At 43.5% G+C, this 16,917-nt stretch overlaps 1 protein-coding gene across 5 annotated transcripts in view; it reads right to left on the bottom strand.

The window, feature by feature from the left end:
* Positions 1–1,469: 1,469 nt before the first annotated feature.
* RNF111 (ring finger protein 111) overlaps positions 1,470–16,917 on the bottom strand; it is a 186,248-nt gene continuing 170,800 nt past the window's right edge. For 3 of the 5 annotated variants that reach the window (XM_063926182.1, XM_063926180.1, XM_063926181.1), the window contains exons 11-14: positions 11,592–11,684; positions 9,249–9,344; positions 8,480–8,607; positions 1,470–2,610 (exon numbers count right to left, since the gene is read on the bottom strand). In XM_063926182.1, coding sequence (XP_063782252.1) covers positions 2,493–2,610; positions 8,480–8,607; positions 9,249–9,344; positions 11,592–11,684 — 435 coding nt within the window. In that variant the 3' untranslated portion in view covers positions 1,470–2,492. The remainder of the gene's footprint in view (positions 2,611–8,479; positions 8,608–9,248; positions 9,345–11,591; positions 11,685–16,917) is intronic. The other 2 variants (XM_063926183.1, XM_063926184.1) reach the window with 2 other exon arrangements.

Here is a 16,917-nt window from a genome sequence, read left to right as displayed (position 1 = left end):
TGGGGAGCGTCCTTCCAGCGGAGCTGTGAAGAGAAAATGGCGCTGGCTGTGCTGAGGAAGATAGCCCCGCCCCTTCAGCGGCGGGCTTCTCCCGCTTTTTTAATAATAATTATGGCGGGGGATTAGGCACATATACAGTTTAGAACTGTATTATGTGCATTTTGCCAAGTAAGGTATACAAATTACAGCACAGGGCGCCCCCCCCCAGCGCCCTGCACCCACCAGTGACCGGAGCGTGTGGTGTGCTGTGGGAGCAATGGCGCACAGCTGCAGTGCTGTGCACTACCTTATTGAAGACCGGAGTCTTCAGCCGCCGATTTTTTCTGGAATGTTCCGTCTTCTAGCTCTGCAAGGGGGACGGTGGCGCGGCTCCGGGAACGGACGATCGAGGTCGGGCCCTGTGTTCGATCCCTCTGGAGCTAATGGTGTCCAGTAGCCTTAGAAGTAGAAGCTAGCTGCAAGCAGGTAGGTTTGCTTCTCTGCCCTAAGTCCCACGTAGCAGTGAGTCTGTTGCCAGCAGATCTCACTGAAAATAAAAAACCTAACAAATACTTTCTTTTCTAGTGAGCTCAGGGGAGCCCACTAGGTGCATCCAGCTCTGGCCAGGCACAGATTCTAACTGAGGTCTGGAGGAGGGGCATAGAGGGAGGAGCCAGTGCACACCAGATATAGTACCTAATCTTTCTTTAAAGAATGCCCAGTCTCCTGCGGAGCCCGTCTATTCCCCATGGTCCTTACCCAGCATCCACTAGGACGTCAGAGAAAGGAAATTCACACCCCTTTTAGGACTGGAGTGCTGCAGACATAGATGTGTTTGAGGATGCCTGTTACTGTTCTTGTGTGAAAGACTATAAATGGAAATTGTACAACTGTCCAGAAGTCTGATGAAACTGTATGTATACAAGGTAGAAACGCAATTTAGGTTTTAATGCATTTATACAAGAACCTATAAATAGCCCCAAAACTACATTTCCATTCATCACAAAAACATTTCTAAATCCTCATTAAACAAATCATAGGGACAGCATGCCATTTTAGAATGCAGGTGCAAATGTAAGAAGCCTGTGCATTCAGCTTCAGCACACGGACTACATAACACTGGAGATTGTGGGGTCTTATTCATGAAGCAGTGAAAAGAGTGGAGAAATGAGCCTGTGGAGAAGTTGCCCATGGCAACCAATCAGCTGCTCCGTCCATATGCAAATTATAACTTACCTCAATGCTGATTGGTTGCCATGGGCAACTTCTCCACTGGCTCACTTCTCCACTGCTTCATGAATAGACCCCTGTATATTTTATAAATGTTTTTTAAAGTTCATTCATTGTTTCATATTAGTTTGCGTAATACTGACGACAACTCATAACCCTGTGGTTAAAGCATGATTCACCTATTTCATTTTAACTATTTCATCAGGGGTCCTTGGCCCTCCTGCAGCCTAGCCAAGAAATAAAGACACACAAAAATCACCTTCATTTAGCTAAGTTTATTAAATCAGAAACTCTCAGGGAGTTTATGGGGACCTTTAAAAAGTTCTCTGGTTGAATGGACACCTGCCATAACAGCTGCTATTAAGACTATACATATAATGTTAGAACTGTGGAGGAAAGGTCTTACCATCATTAGTAAGAATAGGTACCTGACTACTTGCTATTGGACAATTGGTTAGAGCAGTTTCACAGAAGCAAAGAAAATCACGTCCATAAAATAAATATGTGAACAGCAGTCTAAACTTCTTAATATTGACATTTAAATATATCTGCATTGTGCTGAAGACTGATTTATAAACACCTTTTTGGAGACAGAACAAAACGTGTGGCAAGGATTTATTTTCTGTTAGTCTCGAAGCATTGTGATCTCGGCATCAAAAACAATGTTATTTGAATCAGCACTTTCTTTCTTTTTTTAATACAGCAGCCCATCTTTCCTTAGTAAGGAATGTTTTCATACATTAAAATTTTCCTTTATTTCATCTAGAACTTTATACATACAAACTAAAATTAATGATCGATAAAATTAAGGACTTCACTGTTAGTAATGAATGAAATCCATTTAGGCTTGGATTATGTAAGAACACGCGCACACACGCTCACAATTCTATCAACTAGAGCAGCTAGATCTTGCCTGCAAGTTTAAGGGTTCACAAAGCCCATAATGTGCAAAGAAATGCAATACAAGAATCCATGCAAAATACATATAGTAGAACAAACTGAAAAAAAAAAAAAAAAAAAAAATGAAGGGCGAGGGAAAGAAAAACCCAAAACAAAAAAAATAAAATAAATCCGCTTCATAAATACATTTACCCTTCCCTGCTACAAGAAACTTGTAAGCAGCAAAGGACCTAAAATGATCTGTATACAAATGGGAGTCTATAGCATTAGTTGTATACTGAGACAAATTTATTGATTCCATATCTGTGCAGTTAAGTCATGCCATCTTTGGTTGGCTGCAGTACCGAGGGGTGTAAAGGGGCATAATGTTGATTTGAGAAATGTCAACTTTCTGTAGGAAGCTGAGCTTCAATGTCCACTCTACAAATGGGGCACTTTTTATTTGTGATCAGCCACTGGTCCACGCACACTTGGTGAAAGAGGTGCATACATGGGAGGCGCCTGTGTGAAAAAGAGGAAGAGGATTTAGCTGAATGACATGGACAGCTGAAATATTCATTACGATAACATCACAGAACAAAAGTATGCCTAAAGTTTAAGGTTACTCCTCCATGTGAGCTGTGAGGAACTTAAAAATAAGAATTTACTTACCGATAATTCTATTTCTCATAGTCCGTAGTGGATGCTGGGGACTCCGAAAGGACCATGGGGAATAGCGGCTCCGCAGGAGACTGGGCACAAAAGTAAAAAGCTTTAGGACTACCTGGTGTGCACTGGCTCCTCCCCCTATGACCCTCCTCCAAGCCTCAGTTAGGATACTGTGCCCGGACGAGCGTACACAATAAGGAAGGATTTTGAATCCCGGGTAAGACTCTTACCAGCCACACCAATCACACCGTACAACTTGTGATCTGAACCCAGTTAACAGCATGATAACAGAAGGAGCCTCTGAAAAGATGGCTCACAACAACAATAACCCAATTTTTGTAACAATAACTATGTACAAGTAATGCAGACAATCCGCACTTGGGATGGGCGCCCAGCATCCACTACGGACTATGAGAAATAGAATTATCGGTAAGTAAATTCTTATTTTCTCTAACGTCCTAGTGGATGCTGGGGACTCCGAAAGGACCATGGGGATTATACCAAAGCTCCCAAACGGGCGGGAGAGTGCGGATGACTCTGCAGCACCGAATGAGAGAACTCCAGGTCCTCCTCAGCCAGGGTATCAAATTTGTAGAATTTAGCAAACGTGTTTGCCCCTGACCAAGTAGCTGCTCGGCAAAGTTGTAAAGCCGAGACCCCTCGGGCAGCCGCCCAAGATGAGCCCACTTTCCTTGTGGAATGGGCTTTTACAGATTTTGGCTGTGGCAGGCCTGCCACAGAATGTGCAAGCTGAATTGTACTACAAATCCAACGAGCAATAGTCTGCTTAGAAGCAGGAGCACCCAACTTGTTGGGTGCATACAGGATAAACAGCGAGTCAGATTTTCTGACTCCAGCCGTCCTGGAAACATATATTTTCAGGGCCCTGACTACGTCCAGTAACTTGGAATCCTCCAAGTCCCTAGTAGCCGCAGGCACCACAATAGGCTGGTTTAAGTGAAATGCTGAAACCACCTTAGGGAGAAATTGAGGACGAGTCCTCAATTCTGCCCTGTCCGTATGAAAAATTAGGTAAGGGCTTTTATAGGATAAAGCCGCCAATTCTGAAACACGCCTGGCTGAAGCCAGGGCTAACAGCATTACCACTTTCCATGTGAGATATTTTAAGTCCACAGTGGTGAGTGGTTCAAACCAATGTGATTTTAGGAACCCCAAAACTACATTGAGATCCCAAGGTGCCACTGGAGGCACAAAAGGAGGCTGTATATGCAGTACTCCCTTGACAAACGTCTGAACTTCAGGAACAGAAGCTAGTTCTTTTTGGAAGAATATTGACAGGGCCGAAATTTGAACCTTAATGGACCCTAATTTTAGGCCCATAGACAGTCCTGTTTGCAGGAAATGCAGGAATCGACCCAGTTGAAATTCCTCTGTAGGGGCCTTCCTGGCCTCGCACCACGCAACATATTTTCGCCAAATACGGTGATAATGTTGTACGGTCACATCCTTCCTGGCTTTGATCAGGGTAGGGATGACTTCATCCGGAATGCCTTTTTCCTTCAGGATCCGGCGTTCAACCGCCATGCCGTCAAACGCAGCCGCGGTAAGTCTTGGAACAGACATGGTCCCTGCTGGAGCAGGTCCTTTCTTAGAGGTAGAGGCCACGGGTCTTCCGTGAGCATCTCTTGAATTTCCGGGTACCAAGTCCTTCTTGGCCAATCCGGAGCCACGAGTATAGTCTTTACTCCTCTCCTTCTTATGATTCTCAGTACTTTTGGTATGAGAGGAAGAGGAGGGAACACATACACTGACTGGTACACCCACGGTGTTACCAGAGCGTCCACAGCTATTGCCTGAGGGTCCCTTGACCTGGCGCAATATCTGTCCAGTTTTTTGTTGAGGCGGGACGCCATCATGTCCACCTTTGGTTTTTCCCAACGGTTCACAATCATGTGGAAGACTTCTGGGTGAAGTCCCCACTCCCCCGGGTGAAGATCGTGTCTGCTGAGGAAGTCTGCTTCCCAGTTGTCCACTCCCGGAATGAACACTGCTGACAGTGCTATCACATGATTTTCCGCCCAGCGAAGAATCCTTGCCACTTCCGTCATTGCCCTCCTGCTTCTTGTGCCGCCCTGTCTGTTTACGTGGGCGACTGCCGTGATGTTGTCCGACTGGATCAACACCGGCTGACCCTGAAGCAGAGGTCTTGCCTGACTTAGGGCATTGTAAATGGCCCTGAGTTCCAGGATATTTATGTGAAGTGACGTTTCCATGCTTGACCACAAGCCCTGGAAATTTCTTCCCTGTGTGACTGCTCCCCAGCCCCTCAGGCTGGCATCCGTAGTCACCAGGACCCAATCCTGAATGCCGAATCTGCGGCCCTCTAGGAGATGAGCACTCTGTAACCACCACAGGAGAGACACCCTTGTCCTTGGAGACAGGGTTATCCGCTGATGCATTTGAAGATGCGATCCGGACCATTTGTCCAGCAGATCCCACTGAAAAGTTCTTGCGTGGAATCTGCCGAATGGAATCGCTTCGTAAGAAGCAACCATCTTTCCCAGGACCCTTGTGCATTGATGTACTGACACTTGGCCTGGTCTTAGGAGGTTCCTGACTAGGTCGGATAACTCCCTGGCTTTCTCTTCCGGGAGAAACACCTTTTTCTGTACTGTGTCCAGAATCATTCCTAGGAACAGCAGACGTGTCGTCGGAATCAGCTGCGATTTTGGAATATTTAAAATCCATCCGTGCTGTCGTAGTACTACTTGAGATAGTGCTACTCCGACCTCTAACTGTTCTCTGGACCTTGCCCTTATCAGGAGATCGTCCAAGTAAGGGATAATTAAGACGCCTTTTCTTCGAAGAAGAATCATCATTTCGGCCATTACCTTGGTAAAGACCCGGGGTGCCGTGGACAATCCAAATGGCAGCGTCTGAAACTGATAGTGACAGTTCTGTACCACAAACCTGAGGTACCCTTGGTGAGAAGGGCAAATTGGGACATGGAGGTAAGCATCCTTGATGTCCAGAGACACCATATAGTCCCCTTCTTCCAGGTTCGCTATCACTGCTCTGAGTGACTCCATCTTGAACTTGAACCTTTTTATGTAAGTGTTCAAGGATTTCAGATTTAAAATGGGTCTCACCGAGCCGTCCGGCTTCGGTACCACAAACAGCGTGGAATAATACCCCTTTCCCTGTTGTAGGAAGGGTACCTTGATTATCACTTGCTGGGAATACAGCTTGTGAATGGCTTCCAATACCGCCTCCCTGTCGGGGGGAGACGTTGGTAAAGCAGACTTCAGGAACCGGCGAGGGGGAGACGTCTCGAATTCCAATTTGTACCCCTGAGATACTACCTGCAGGATCCAGGGGTCCACTTGCGAGTGAGCCCACTGCGCGCTGAAATTCTTGAGACGGGCCCCCACCGTCTTGCCTGAGTCCGCTTGTAAGGCCCCAGCGTCATGCTGAGGACTTGGCAGAAGCGGGGGAGGGCTTCTGTTCGTGGGAAGAGGCTGTCTGCTGCAGTCTTTTTCCCCTTCCTCTGCCCCGGGGCAGATATGAGTGGCCTTTTGCCCGCTTGCCCTTATGGGGATGAAAGGACTGAGCCTGAAAAGACGGTATCTTTTTCTGCTGTGAGGTGACTTGGGGTAAAGAGGTGGATTTCCCAGCCGTTGCCGTGGCCACCAGGTCCGATAGACCGACCCCAAATAACTCCTCCCCTTTATACGGCAATACTTCCATATGCCGTTTGGAATCCGCATCACCTGACCACTGTCGCGTCCATAACCCTCTTCTGGCAGAAATGGACATCGCACTTACTCTTGATGCCAGAGTGCAAATATCCCTCTGTGCATCACGCATATATAGAAATGCATCCTTTAAATGCTCTATAGTCAATAATATATTGTCCCTGTCCAGGGTATCAATATTTTCAGTCAGGGAATCCGACCAAGCCACCCCAGCACTGCACATCCAGGCTGAGGCGATTGCTGGTCGCAGTATCATACCAGTATGTGTGTATATACTTTTTAGGATATTTTCCAGCTTCCTATCAGCTGGTTCCTTGAGGGCGGCCGTATCAGGAGACGGTAACGCCACTTGTTTTGATAAGCGTGTGAGCGCCTTATCCACTCTAGGGGGTGTTTCCCAACGCGCCCTAACCTCTGGCGGGAAAGGGTATAATGCCAATAATTTTTTAGAAATTAGCAGTTTTTTATCAGGGGAAACCCACGCTTCATCACACACCTCATTTAATTCATCTGATTCAGGAAAAACTACGGGTAGTTTTTTCACACCCCACATAATACCCTTTTTTGTGGTACTTGTAGTATCAGAAATGTTCAAAACCTCCTTCATTGCCGTGATCATGTAACGTGTGGCCCTACTGGAAAATACGTTTGTTTCCTCACCGTCGACACTGGAGTCAGTGTCCGTGTCAGTGTCTGTATCGACCTGAGGTAACGGGCGTTTTATAGCCCCTGACGGTGTTTGAGACGCCTGTACAGGTATTAACTGATTTGCCGGCTGTCTCATGTCGTCGACAGTCTTTTGTAAAGTGCCGACACTATCACGTAATTCTTTCCATAAGACCATCCAGTCAGGTGTCGACTCCCTAGGGGGTGACATCACTAACACAGGCAATTGCTCCGCCTCCACACCATTTTCCTCCTCATACATGTCGACAGAGCGTACCGACACACAGCACACACACACAGGGAATGCTCTGATAGAGGACAGGACCCCACTAGCCCTTTGGGGAGACAGAGGGAGAGTTTGCCAGCACACACCAGAGCGCTATATATATATATATACAGGGATAACCTTATATAAGTGTTTTTCCCTAATATAGCTGCTGTATATATTAATATGCCAATTTAGTGCCCCCCCTCTCTTGTTTTACCCTGTTTCTGTAGTGCAGGACTGCAGGGGAGAGTCAGGGAGCCTTCCTCCAACGGAGCTGTGAGGAAAAAATGGCGCCAGTGTGCTGAGGAGATAGGCTCCGCTCCCTTCACGGCGGCCTTTCTCCCGCTTTTTTAATGGAAAAATTGGCAGGGGTTAAATGCATCCATATAGCCCAGGAGCTATATGTGATGTATTTTTTTTCCAAAAAAAGGTTTTTTATTGCGTCTCAGGGCGCCCCCCCCAGCGCCCTGCACCCTCAGTGACCGGAGTGTGAAGTGTGCTGAGAGCAATGGCGCACAGCTGCGGTGCTGTGCGCTACCTTATTGAAGACAGGACGTCTTCTGCCGCCGATTTTCCGGATTCTGGCTCTGTAAGGGGGCCGGCGGCACGGCTCCGGGACCCATCCATGGCTGGGCCTGTGATCGTCCCTCTGGAGCTAATGTCCAGTAGCCTAAGAAGCCCAATCCACTCTGCACGCAGGTGAGTTCGCTTCTTCTCCCCTTAGTCCCACGATGCAGTGAGCCTGTTGCCAGCAGGTCTCACTGAAAATAAAAAAACTACTTTAAACTTTTACACTAAGCAGCTCAGGAGAGCCCCTTAGCCTGCACCCGTCTCGTTCGGGCACAAAAATCTAACTGAGGCTTGGAGGAGGGTCATAGGGGGAGGAGCCAGTGCACACCAGGTAGTCCTAAAGCTTTTTACTTTTGTGCCCAGTCTCCTGCGGAGCCGCTATTCCCCATGGTCCTTTCGGAGTCCCCAGCATCCACTAGGACGTTAGAGAAATACAGGTAAGCCTTAAAAGACAACAATAAACTTGGAAATAAACTTTGGAAGCTCATAACTGGTATATTACCTGACATCTTCACCTTCCTCTAATATAGAAAGGCAAATCGTACATTTTTCTTCAGTGTCTTCCTCAGTGGCTTCCTCTCCCTCTTGCTTGCCATGCAGCTTCCTCTGTGAGAACCAATCAGTGGATACCTTATTAGTAGAGATGAAATTATTGGCACACTGGATGTAGACAAGTTTCATGCATTTCAGACGTTATGGCAATATGGCATTTCATTCATAAGAAGCTGAAGCTGTGCAGTTTCGAGTTGTAGCAAGCCAAGAGATCACAAGAGCCCAGGCTGTGGCCATAACTTGTACTTATTACCTGATAAAACTGAACCGGTAACCAGAAACAAAGAACAGATGTAAACAAATGTAGAAAGACAGGGCCTATGGACCACTGCATCTATCAGACTATTCCTACACTAACCAGAACCATACTCTTGGAAGTCCTTTCCTATGTGCTTGCAGTTAACTTATGTGGGCTAGAAAAGAAGTCCTCACTAACTGTAGCCAGCCGCAGGCTCTAACTGAATAGCCCCGTGCGTTCAATTACCCATGGTTAATTACAGCAATTCACTGAATCCCCCCCCCCCCCCCATAAAATGCGATAGCAACATCTGTTTAATACTTGAAAATAAAGTGTGTACCTTTTCTAATTTACAAAAACATGCCATAAAATGTTGTAAGATTAAAAAGATTGCTTTCATACCGTGGGATATAAATGCCAAAAAATTGCATTAAGAACAGTATTAGATGTAAAACAATCAGAGACAAAGTCATTGGCTCACCTTCTTGTATTTGTGTGGGTATGTGCATCTTTCTATAGTCCCCTGTGAGGCGCCACGATTCACATTTCCAAGCCTCTCTTCTAAATGAATTAGCTCCTGCAACACAAATCAATTGACATGTTGACATAATCCTAGACATCGTCAGAAGGGATCAGTACTAAATGCCGCCGGCCGGAATCCCGGCGGTCGAAATACCGACGCCGGAATCCCGACCACACAATCCCGACAGGGGTGGCGAGCGGAACGCAGCCCCCTGCGAGCTCGCTTCGCTCGCCACGCTGCGGGCACGGTGCCTCGCTACGCTCGGCACACTATTATATTCTCCCTCTATGGGTGTCGTGGACACCCATGGAGGGAGAATATGTCGGGATTGTGGCGGTCGGGATTCCAGCGTCGGTATTTCGACCGGCGGCATCTTGACCGCATCCCGTCAGAATGTCCCAAGTCTCAGATAAACTCCCACGTAATATCTCAAATACCAATTTCTAATTAAGCCAAGTCAGTCTGCATTAATTACTTGAAAGCAATCAGGAAGTTCATCTTTCACTTGGCATGGGAAATTTGTATATTTAAAATATTTGTTAGCATATGTTTGAAGTCATTAGATTCCATTGGGAAAAAAAATCACCATTAGCCCATACGTGTCTTGTCTTTACCCAATCTGTTCAAAACCCCACCGCAAAGCTGAGTAAGACATATATAGAGAATGAAGATGAACAGGAGAAACTCTCAAATACATAGACACTGTCCCAATTTTTTTTTTAAACTACATTGAATTCTGATGATGGACCAATCTGATTCCAATGGGTGTGGTGGATTAAGCCTTGAGCATAATTAACGGACTGCATGTAATATGACAGATGCAAAAATGCTATATTTAACTACTTAGAAATATGAACATATTAAATTTTGTTACACCTGTCCATCAAAAGGAAATACACGCCTTTTACTTTAGATACAAAGTGACTATTCTCACGCCAAGGCTAGTCCTAGACTGTATTTTATGGTCCTCACATGCATTTGAACCTCAGCTGCCTCTTTCTTCATTTATATGGCAAGCTATTAAGATAATGCAAAGTTTCAGAGACTTCAATTAAAGTTCATGACCACCCAAGTGTGTTGGTGTAGAGCAGCCAACTGTAGTGGTATTACACTAGGAGACATATTTAAATCTGTTTAGTGATTACTCTCCACACCCTGTACAGGATATACCTGGGCTTTTTGTGTTTGCCATTGATTTTGTTTTTTCCAATTCAACGTCTTCATGTTATAATAATTTTTTTTTTTTTTTTTTACTATTATGTGAGCTTGTCCTGTTTTTTTTACGGGATCATACTACTGGAAATTTGCCTATGACCAAGCACCTGCCGTTTTTCTGAAGTTTGAGTGCATTTTAAACTTTCAAAAGTGACAGGCAAAATTAAATTAATTATTTAATTTTTTAATTTTTTTACAGTGTAACAGGAGAAGTGGCTACACCTTTTTCTCCTATTAAAAGTGGTGTTGTCTCTTATCACAATTACATTAATATCACTGCCTGATGCAACAGTACACATTCCGGTTAATTCAATTGTTTTTGCGCAGCCTCTTGTGGCCGATCTCCCATCTAAAGTGACAAGGCAATATTCAATTTTTTGCCGATCGGGCGCAAGTAACCTGGCACCCATTACTTTGCGCACATGTTGCTCCCAAAAACACTGGATTTAGACGCGTAAAGTGAGTAAACCAGTCTAAACTATTGGGTGCGCTGCCGAAAATGCAGTTTGAACACCCAAAGGCCAGACTTTTCACACATTACTGCTTGCCACCTCAGGAGGGTCCAAGCAGAAATAATGGGCGACTGCGGCATTTGTGCCCGATCAGCACTACAATTGAATAGCTCCATCCAGTGCCCAAAAATCAATTGAATTCCCCCCACTGAAGGCTAACCAGTTTCCACGTCTCCATGAACACAAATTACATTTTACTTAAAAATAATGACAAAATAGAAACCTTTTTTCTTTTTTTTGCACAAAACAGCATTAGATAAATTGTACATTTGTCCCTTTTAATGGTATACTTCACAGCAAAACGCAATATTAGAACTAAGATTGTGCTTCCCTGCCCAGTGGTTCTACATCCCAAGGTTTTAACAAAAAATTAGAAAAAAGTTAAATAAAAATAAATATAGCAAATTGAAAGTTGTGCCCATTTCTTGTGTTTAGGGAACTCAAATTAACACTCTGCATCTGATTAAGGGAATTCTTGTATATTTCTCTACTGCGTACTAGGAACCTCATGGAAACATTCCATAGGTATTTTGCCTAAAACATGAAAGCAGAAAGCTAACATTCTGTTACAAACCTCAAAATTGCCCCTGAAAGGAACTCTGAATGACCTTCCATCCAATCCAGATGAAATGTAGCGGATGTGAGGGTAGCCCGCCATGTCTGGAACCTATTCAAATAGCAGATGTAAGTTAAACTTTAACACAACTGCTTGGAAATGATCTTATAGACCTCTTTGCTGCTAGAGGGGTTTGCAGTCTGCACAAGGTACGTACCCACCTTGCAGCAAAGTGATCACTTGTAGTCAGAGAAAAAGATGAAAAAAATTCATGAAAACAAAAAGATTTAAAACACACAACTGTTGTGGAGGGATGGACTCTGTGTTGCTCTTTATTGGCAGGAGAAAGAAGCATTGTGTAACTTCGTACATTAGATGTACCAATCCACTGCAGAAGAGACAGCTGCAGCTATATACGTTTGAATCTTAAGCCTCAAACAAATGCATTAGGTGGTTCTATTGTCACAACGACATTAACAAGAGACGGAGGACTGGCAACAACTGAGATACAAACTGACCTGCCTGGTATTTTCAAAATATAGGGGTCAACTGAACCAATTGACACCTACTTCTTGCCTTTCAACACACATTCATTATTCAAAGAAATCAGGCATACTGACTTGGCATATGTACACATTAGATTTCTGGCAGTAAAAGACACCACAAGTCCAGTTTATGCCCTTGCTTTACCTTTACGTCCTTGTTTTACCCTTAAAATGGGCAACACAAAACAGTAAAACTGGCCTTTGCCTTTTGTCTCAAACACTTAATTTTTGTTACTGAGAGCCAGTACCATATGGTGTGAGGGAGGAGAGATTAAATTTGGACTCTCAGGGATAGTAGGCACACTTGTATCCTAAAAACACAAAGCAAACATGGATGTTACAGAGTATGTTCCTTCCCGTGTGCACAGTGGCACTTTCTCATGGGAAGCAATAATTTCTAGTTACCTGAATCCTCTTTTCCATATACTGGAAGGAAAACCGCACAGTCTAGGTGGTTCCCAAACTCGGTACTCAAGTATACCCCAACAGTTCATGTTTTCCAGGTCACCTAGCAGGTGCATAGGTTTATTCATTACTCGCTGACATGTGTAGGCTTACCATACTATACCTTTAAACTGGGACACTTTTAAATTGCACAGGTTCTGTGGCTGGCTGATGTCTAGTCTGTATTTCACCGGGTATTAATCAGCCACAGAACCTGTGTAATTCATGAGCGTCCCGATTTAACCCCTTCAGTGGTGAGTTTTATTAAAAAGTACACACCTCCCATGGCGTGTTTTTAAATTTTGGGAGTGCAGGGGTTAAAGTACAGGGGGGTAGGTGGGGGAGTTGGGGGAGTGCAGAGGGCGATTGCTTGCAGAAAAACACGTGCATCTCCAGCATGGGTGCTCATGCAAAAAAACAAAAACCTTAAAACAGTGGGTTTTTATCTAAATGAAGTACACACCTACCATGGTGTGTTTTTAATTTACAGGATGCAGGGGAAAAAGTGCACGGGGGGGGGGGGGGGGGGGGAGGAGGGGGAGTTGGGGAGGTGAGCAAGTACAAGGTGGGGTGAGCAGGTGGGGGATCACCCGTGTCGGCACTGATTTCTGGCCACATAGCGGTGCCCGGGAATCAGCATAAGCCATTACACTGTTAAGCACGCCCCCCCGGCCAATAGGAGTCTGGGAGGCAGGCTTAATTCCATAATAGCCTATGCTGATCCCCGGGCACCGTCATGCTGCACTGCTGTCCCCGGGGAATCAGTCAGTAGCATGCCCAGAAATCTTCTGGGGTAGCCAGCGCTGGTTACCCTCAAAGATTTCCGGGCGTACCACTGAAGAGGTTAAAGGTATAGTATTGGTAAGCCTATACATGAGGAGCTAATTATTTCACTTGTGATTCTGTGAGACCTGGAAAACGTGAACTGTTGGGGGTCCTTGAGAACAGAGTTTGGGAACCACTTGTCTAGATGAATTAAAACAGCTTCTAGTGCACTTTGTGCACTTAAAGTAGCTTAACAAATTTGGGAAAAAGTGGACTTCTGGCCATTATGTTTTTGGGAGTGGAAGGAAATAATCTCCCAAATGCTAATTCTCCATTAAAATGCTTTATAGTTTTGTGTGTATTAAAAGTCCACCGCAAGCAGAACCTTCAAATTCGCAGTGGGTAACAGTCCCTAACGTATGATTTAAGAATCACACCTCGAAAGACATTCACAGCAAAATGCCAACTGTCAAGTGTAACATGATTTAGCAAAATCGTTATGGAAAGGTTTCACAAGAAAACTAGAATATACATTTCTAGGTTTGACATTAGTACCATGTTGTACAACAAAACCAGTAAAGTTAAACCTGGATTTGACAGATTCTCTTAAAGCTACTTTGTGGCATCAGTTTTTGGTACATGTATTAACCATGTAAGGAACTGGCAAGATTCAGCATAATAATAAAATGGACATTATGTTTAAAATGAAAACCACTTTTCTGTGGCCTATAGACAGGCTTACCATTCCATCCCTTTAAACCGAAATACTCATGGATTACACAGGTTCTGTGACTCATTAAAACCAGGTGAAATGCAGGCTTGAAGTCAGCCAGCTACAGACCCTGTGTAATTCATTAGTGTCCTGGTTTAAAGGGATAGTATGGCAAGCCTTCCTATAGACATTTACAACTCCTTTTAGAATATTCTGTTTCCTAAGGGGCCCTTAGACATGGATTTCACAGCTCCTGGGCCTGCAGATAGCGGATTTATGAAGGGCTCATACTAGGTCATGTCATACTGTATGCTTTCCATGTCTACAAAGATGTTCCTAAATATATGACATAGATCCTACCTTATTTCCCATAGGAGATTTATGACTGGGCTTTCAACAACTCACTCTTGTTTTAAATATGGCAAGTCCCAGGCCGACCTATTCCATTGTTTATGGTCCTGTCCATTAATTCAGAGATTTTGGTTACAAGTGTTCAATTACTCCCAGGAACATTTGTTTAACTATGTGTCATTAACCCCTGAATGGGCATTATGTGCCATTCTCCCGAGAGGGCTTCGAATCTCAAAGGGAGGTAGATGACTATTAAGGGTGGTCAGCGCAGCTGCCTGAAAGTCTATCCTACAGGTGTGAATACATCCTGAGCCCCCCTACATTATCCCTTTTTAAACAAAACTATTATATCTCCTCCGTATGGCATAGGTGGAGGTAGTTCAAGAAAAGGAGGCTGAAACAAAAAAAAATCTTTGAAAAAAGTGTGGTATGGTGACCCTTTCCACAGCCATACACACCCAAATTCGAAACTCTGTGTAACACCTCTTGGTATTTTACACGAATGGTTGAGGGTGATCCCCCAATTTCAGTGTGACCATGGGGGGAGTGGGGGAGATACAGGTGAACCCTATTACGTTTAAGTCTGATTTAATTGTAACTTTTATACTTGCTTGTCTTGTCATTTTTATGGGCTTGCCAACATCATCTTTTTACATTTGATGACCATATAACTACCTGACAATGCTATACCTAAGCTTAATTAATCTGTTGTATTTCTTCATGTCGGGCCTTCTTGACTGTGAATACACACATACGCTGTTGTACCATGTACATTGTGCATTGATAACATACATTGCTTCAATAAAAAAATAAAAAATTGGAAACCACTAAAATCTCTAGAATGCTGAATTAGGTATATCGGAAACGGGGTATATCCTATAATTAAAATGAAAACAAACTAAAAGAAGTCATGTTTTGTGCAGTGCTTACGTGGAGACGTCACTGTACATAGACTTTAGAATCAGATGCAGAGTGTCAATGACTAGCAAAGAATAATGGGGTTCCCTAAACCCACTAAAATACTCAGCCACCCACCCATCCACATTAAACTGAGAACTTTTTTTTTTATTATTAATATTCTTATTTTAAAGCTGCAATAATTTCAGTTATTTCATAAGAGCACAATTTCATAATAATTTGCATAATGTGAACCATAAAGTACATACAACATTATCTCTGATACTAAGCCACTACAGTGTTTGGTGGTGCTATTAGACCTGCACACCAGCTAGTGCAGGGTGTGCATTTACAGTTCTGTTCATTGCAGAGCTATAGATTTCCAGACTGCTTTCCCCCCACGTGCGGTTTAACATTCTCCATGCGCTTCCCAGTGACTCTGGATTCACAAACACTGCTTCTAACGCCAACACCTGCATGTTCATATACTAAAACTTCATATTGCTCGTTATTGTAACAAAAATCCAGATTTAAATTGTGCAGTTAGATTACATACATTTCACTCACAGAACCAATGTTACATTTAACATTACATTTTATTCCTATATACACTGAACATTTTGAATATGTAATTTGCATAGACAAACTAACCATACAAACTATTCCACTAAAAACTACATTACGCATTCTCTATTTAGATATCGGGTAAAATTAAGAATTAGTTCCAGTATCCATCTAAATCAAATGTATGTGGTCATGTTGCTTTTGGAAGAACATATTAAACTTTGAATAAGAGCAGAGTACCTAAAAAGGTTATACAGTTTGCTGGAGCAGCTGACAATAATGACTGGTTGGGCAACTATAATAAGAGTAGTAGGACAATCTCAATTAATACTAGCAGAAGGGGTAGGTACTGTAACCACAATGCACCATGATGGTACATTCAAAACATCAAACTGGCATTATGGCTAGGTCATGTGACTGCAACACAAAAAGGACTAGATTAACATCAATGACCCTGATTTTCAGGACTTGCTGTCTTCCTGCTGGCCATGAGTGAAGCAAAAGCCACGGATAAGAAAACGCTACATTTTGGAACTTGTGTGAAATAATACTCTCTACAAATAACAAAGTAGTACTAGTAGTAATACACATTACAGTATACATATACATAAAACGTACTGCACTGTGGGAACGAGTACAGGGACCCACAGGCTTATAAGAAATCCAATCTATATGTTAAGGGAAAAAAATAAACCAGAGCAATTTAAACTACACTATAAACGTCCTTAACACCTAATCAAATCATTTTTGAAGTTTTTTATATTATTTTTTTGCACACAATATTCTGAAATGAGCAAAGTGGCTGCTGAAAAGTCATTGTGGTTGGATTAATGTCAGGTACTCCCTAAGATTGGGAACCGAATTGTGGGATATTGGCAGTTTTAAGAACTTTACTTGATATTTAGGTTAGACAGCCTCTAATACATATCATTGTTCACTTGGCATAAATTCGTACGGAAAATAAAATTTCTTTGCACTAAGTTTCCCTTGTGTATAAGAACTACAATATTTTGCTACAAAATGATTGTTTTAATATCAATAAGTCCAAATGCGGTAGCCATCACAT

The sequence above is a fragment of the Pseudophryne corroboree genome, chromosome 6 (genome assembly GCF_028390025.1).
Source record: "Pseudophryne corroboree isolate aPseCor3 chromosome 6, aPseCor3.hap2, whole genome shotgun sequence".
Taxonomy (NCBI): Eukaryota; Metazoa; Chordata; class Amphibia; order Anura; family Myobatrachidae; genus Pseudophryne; species Pseudophryne corroboree.
The sequence above is the reverse complement of the archived record's forward strand: the minus strand, read 5'-3'. Positions and strand labels throughout refer to the sequence as shown.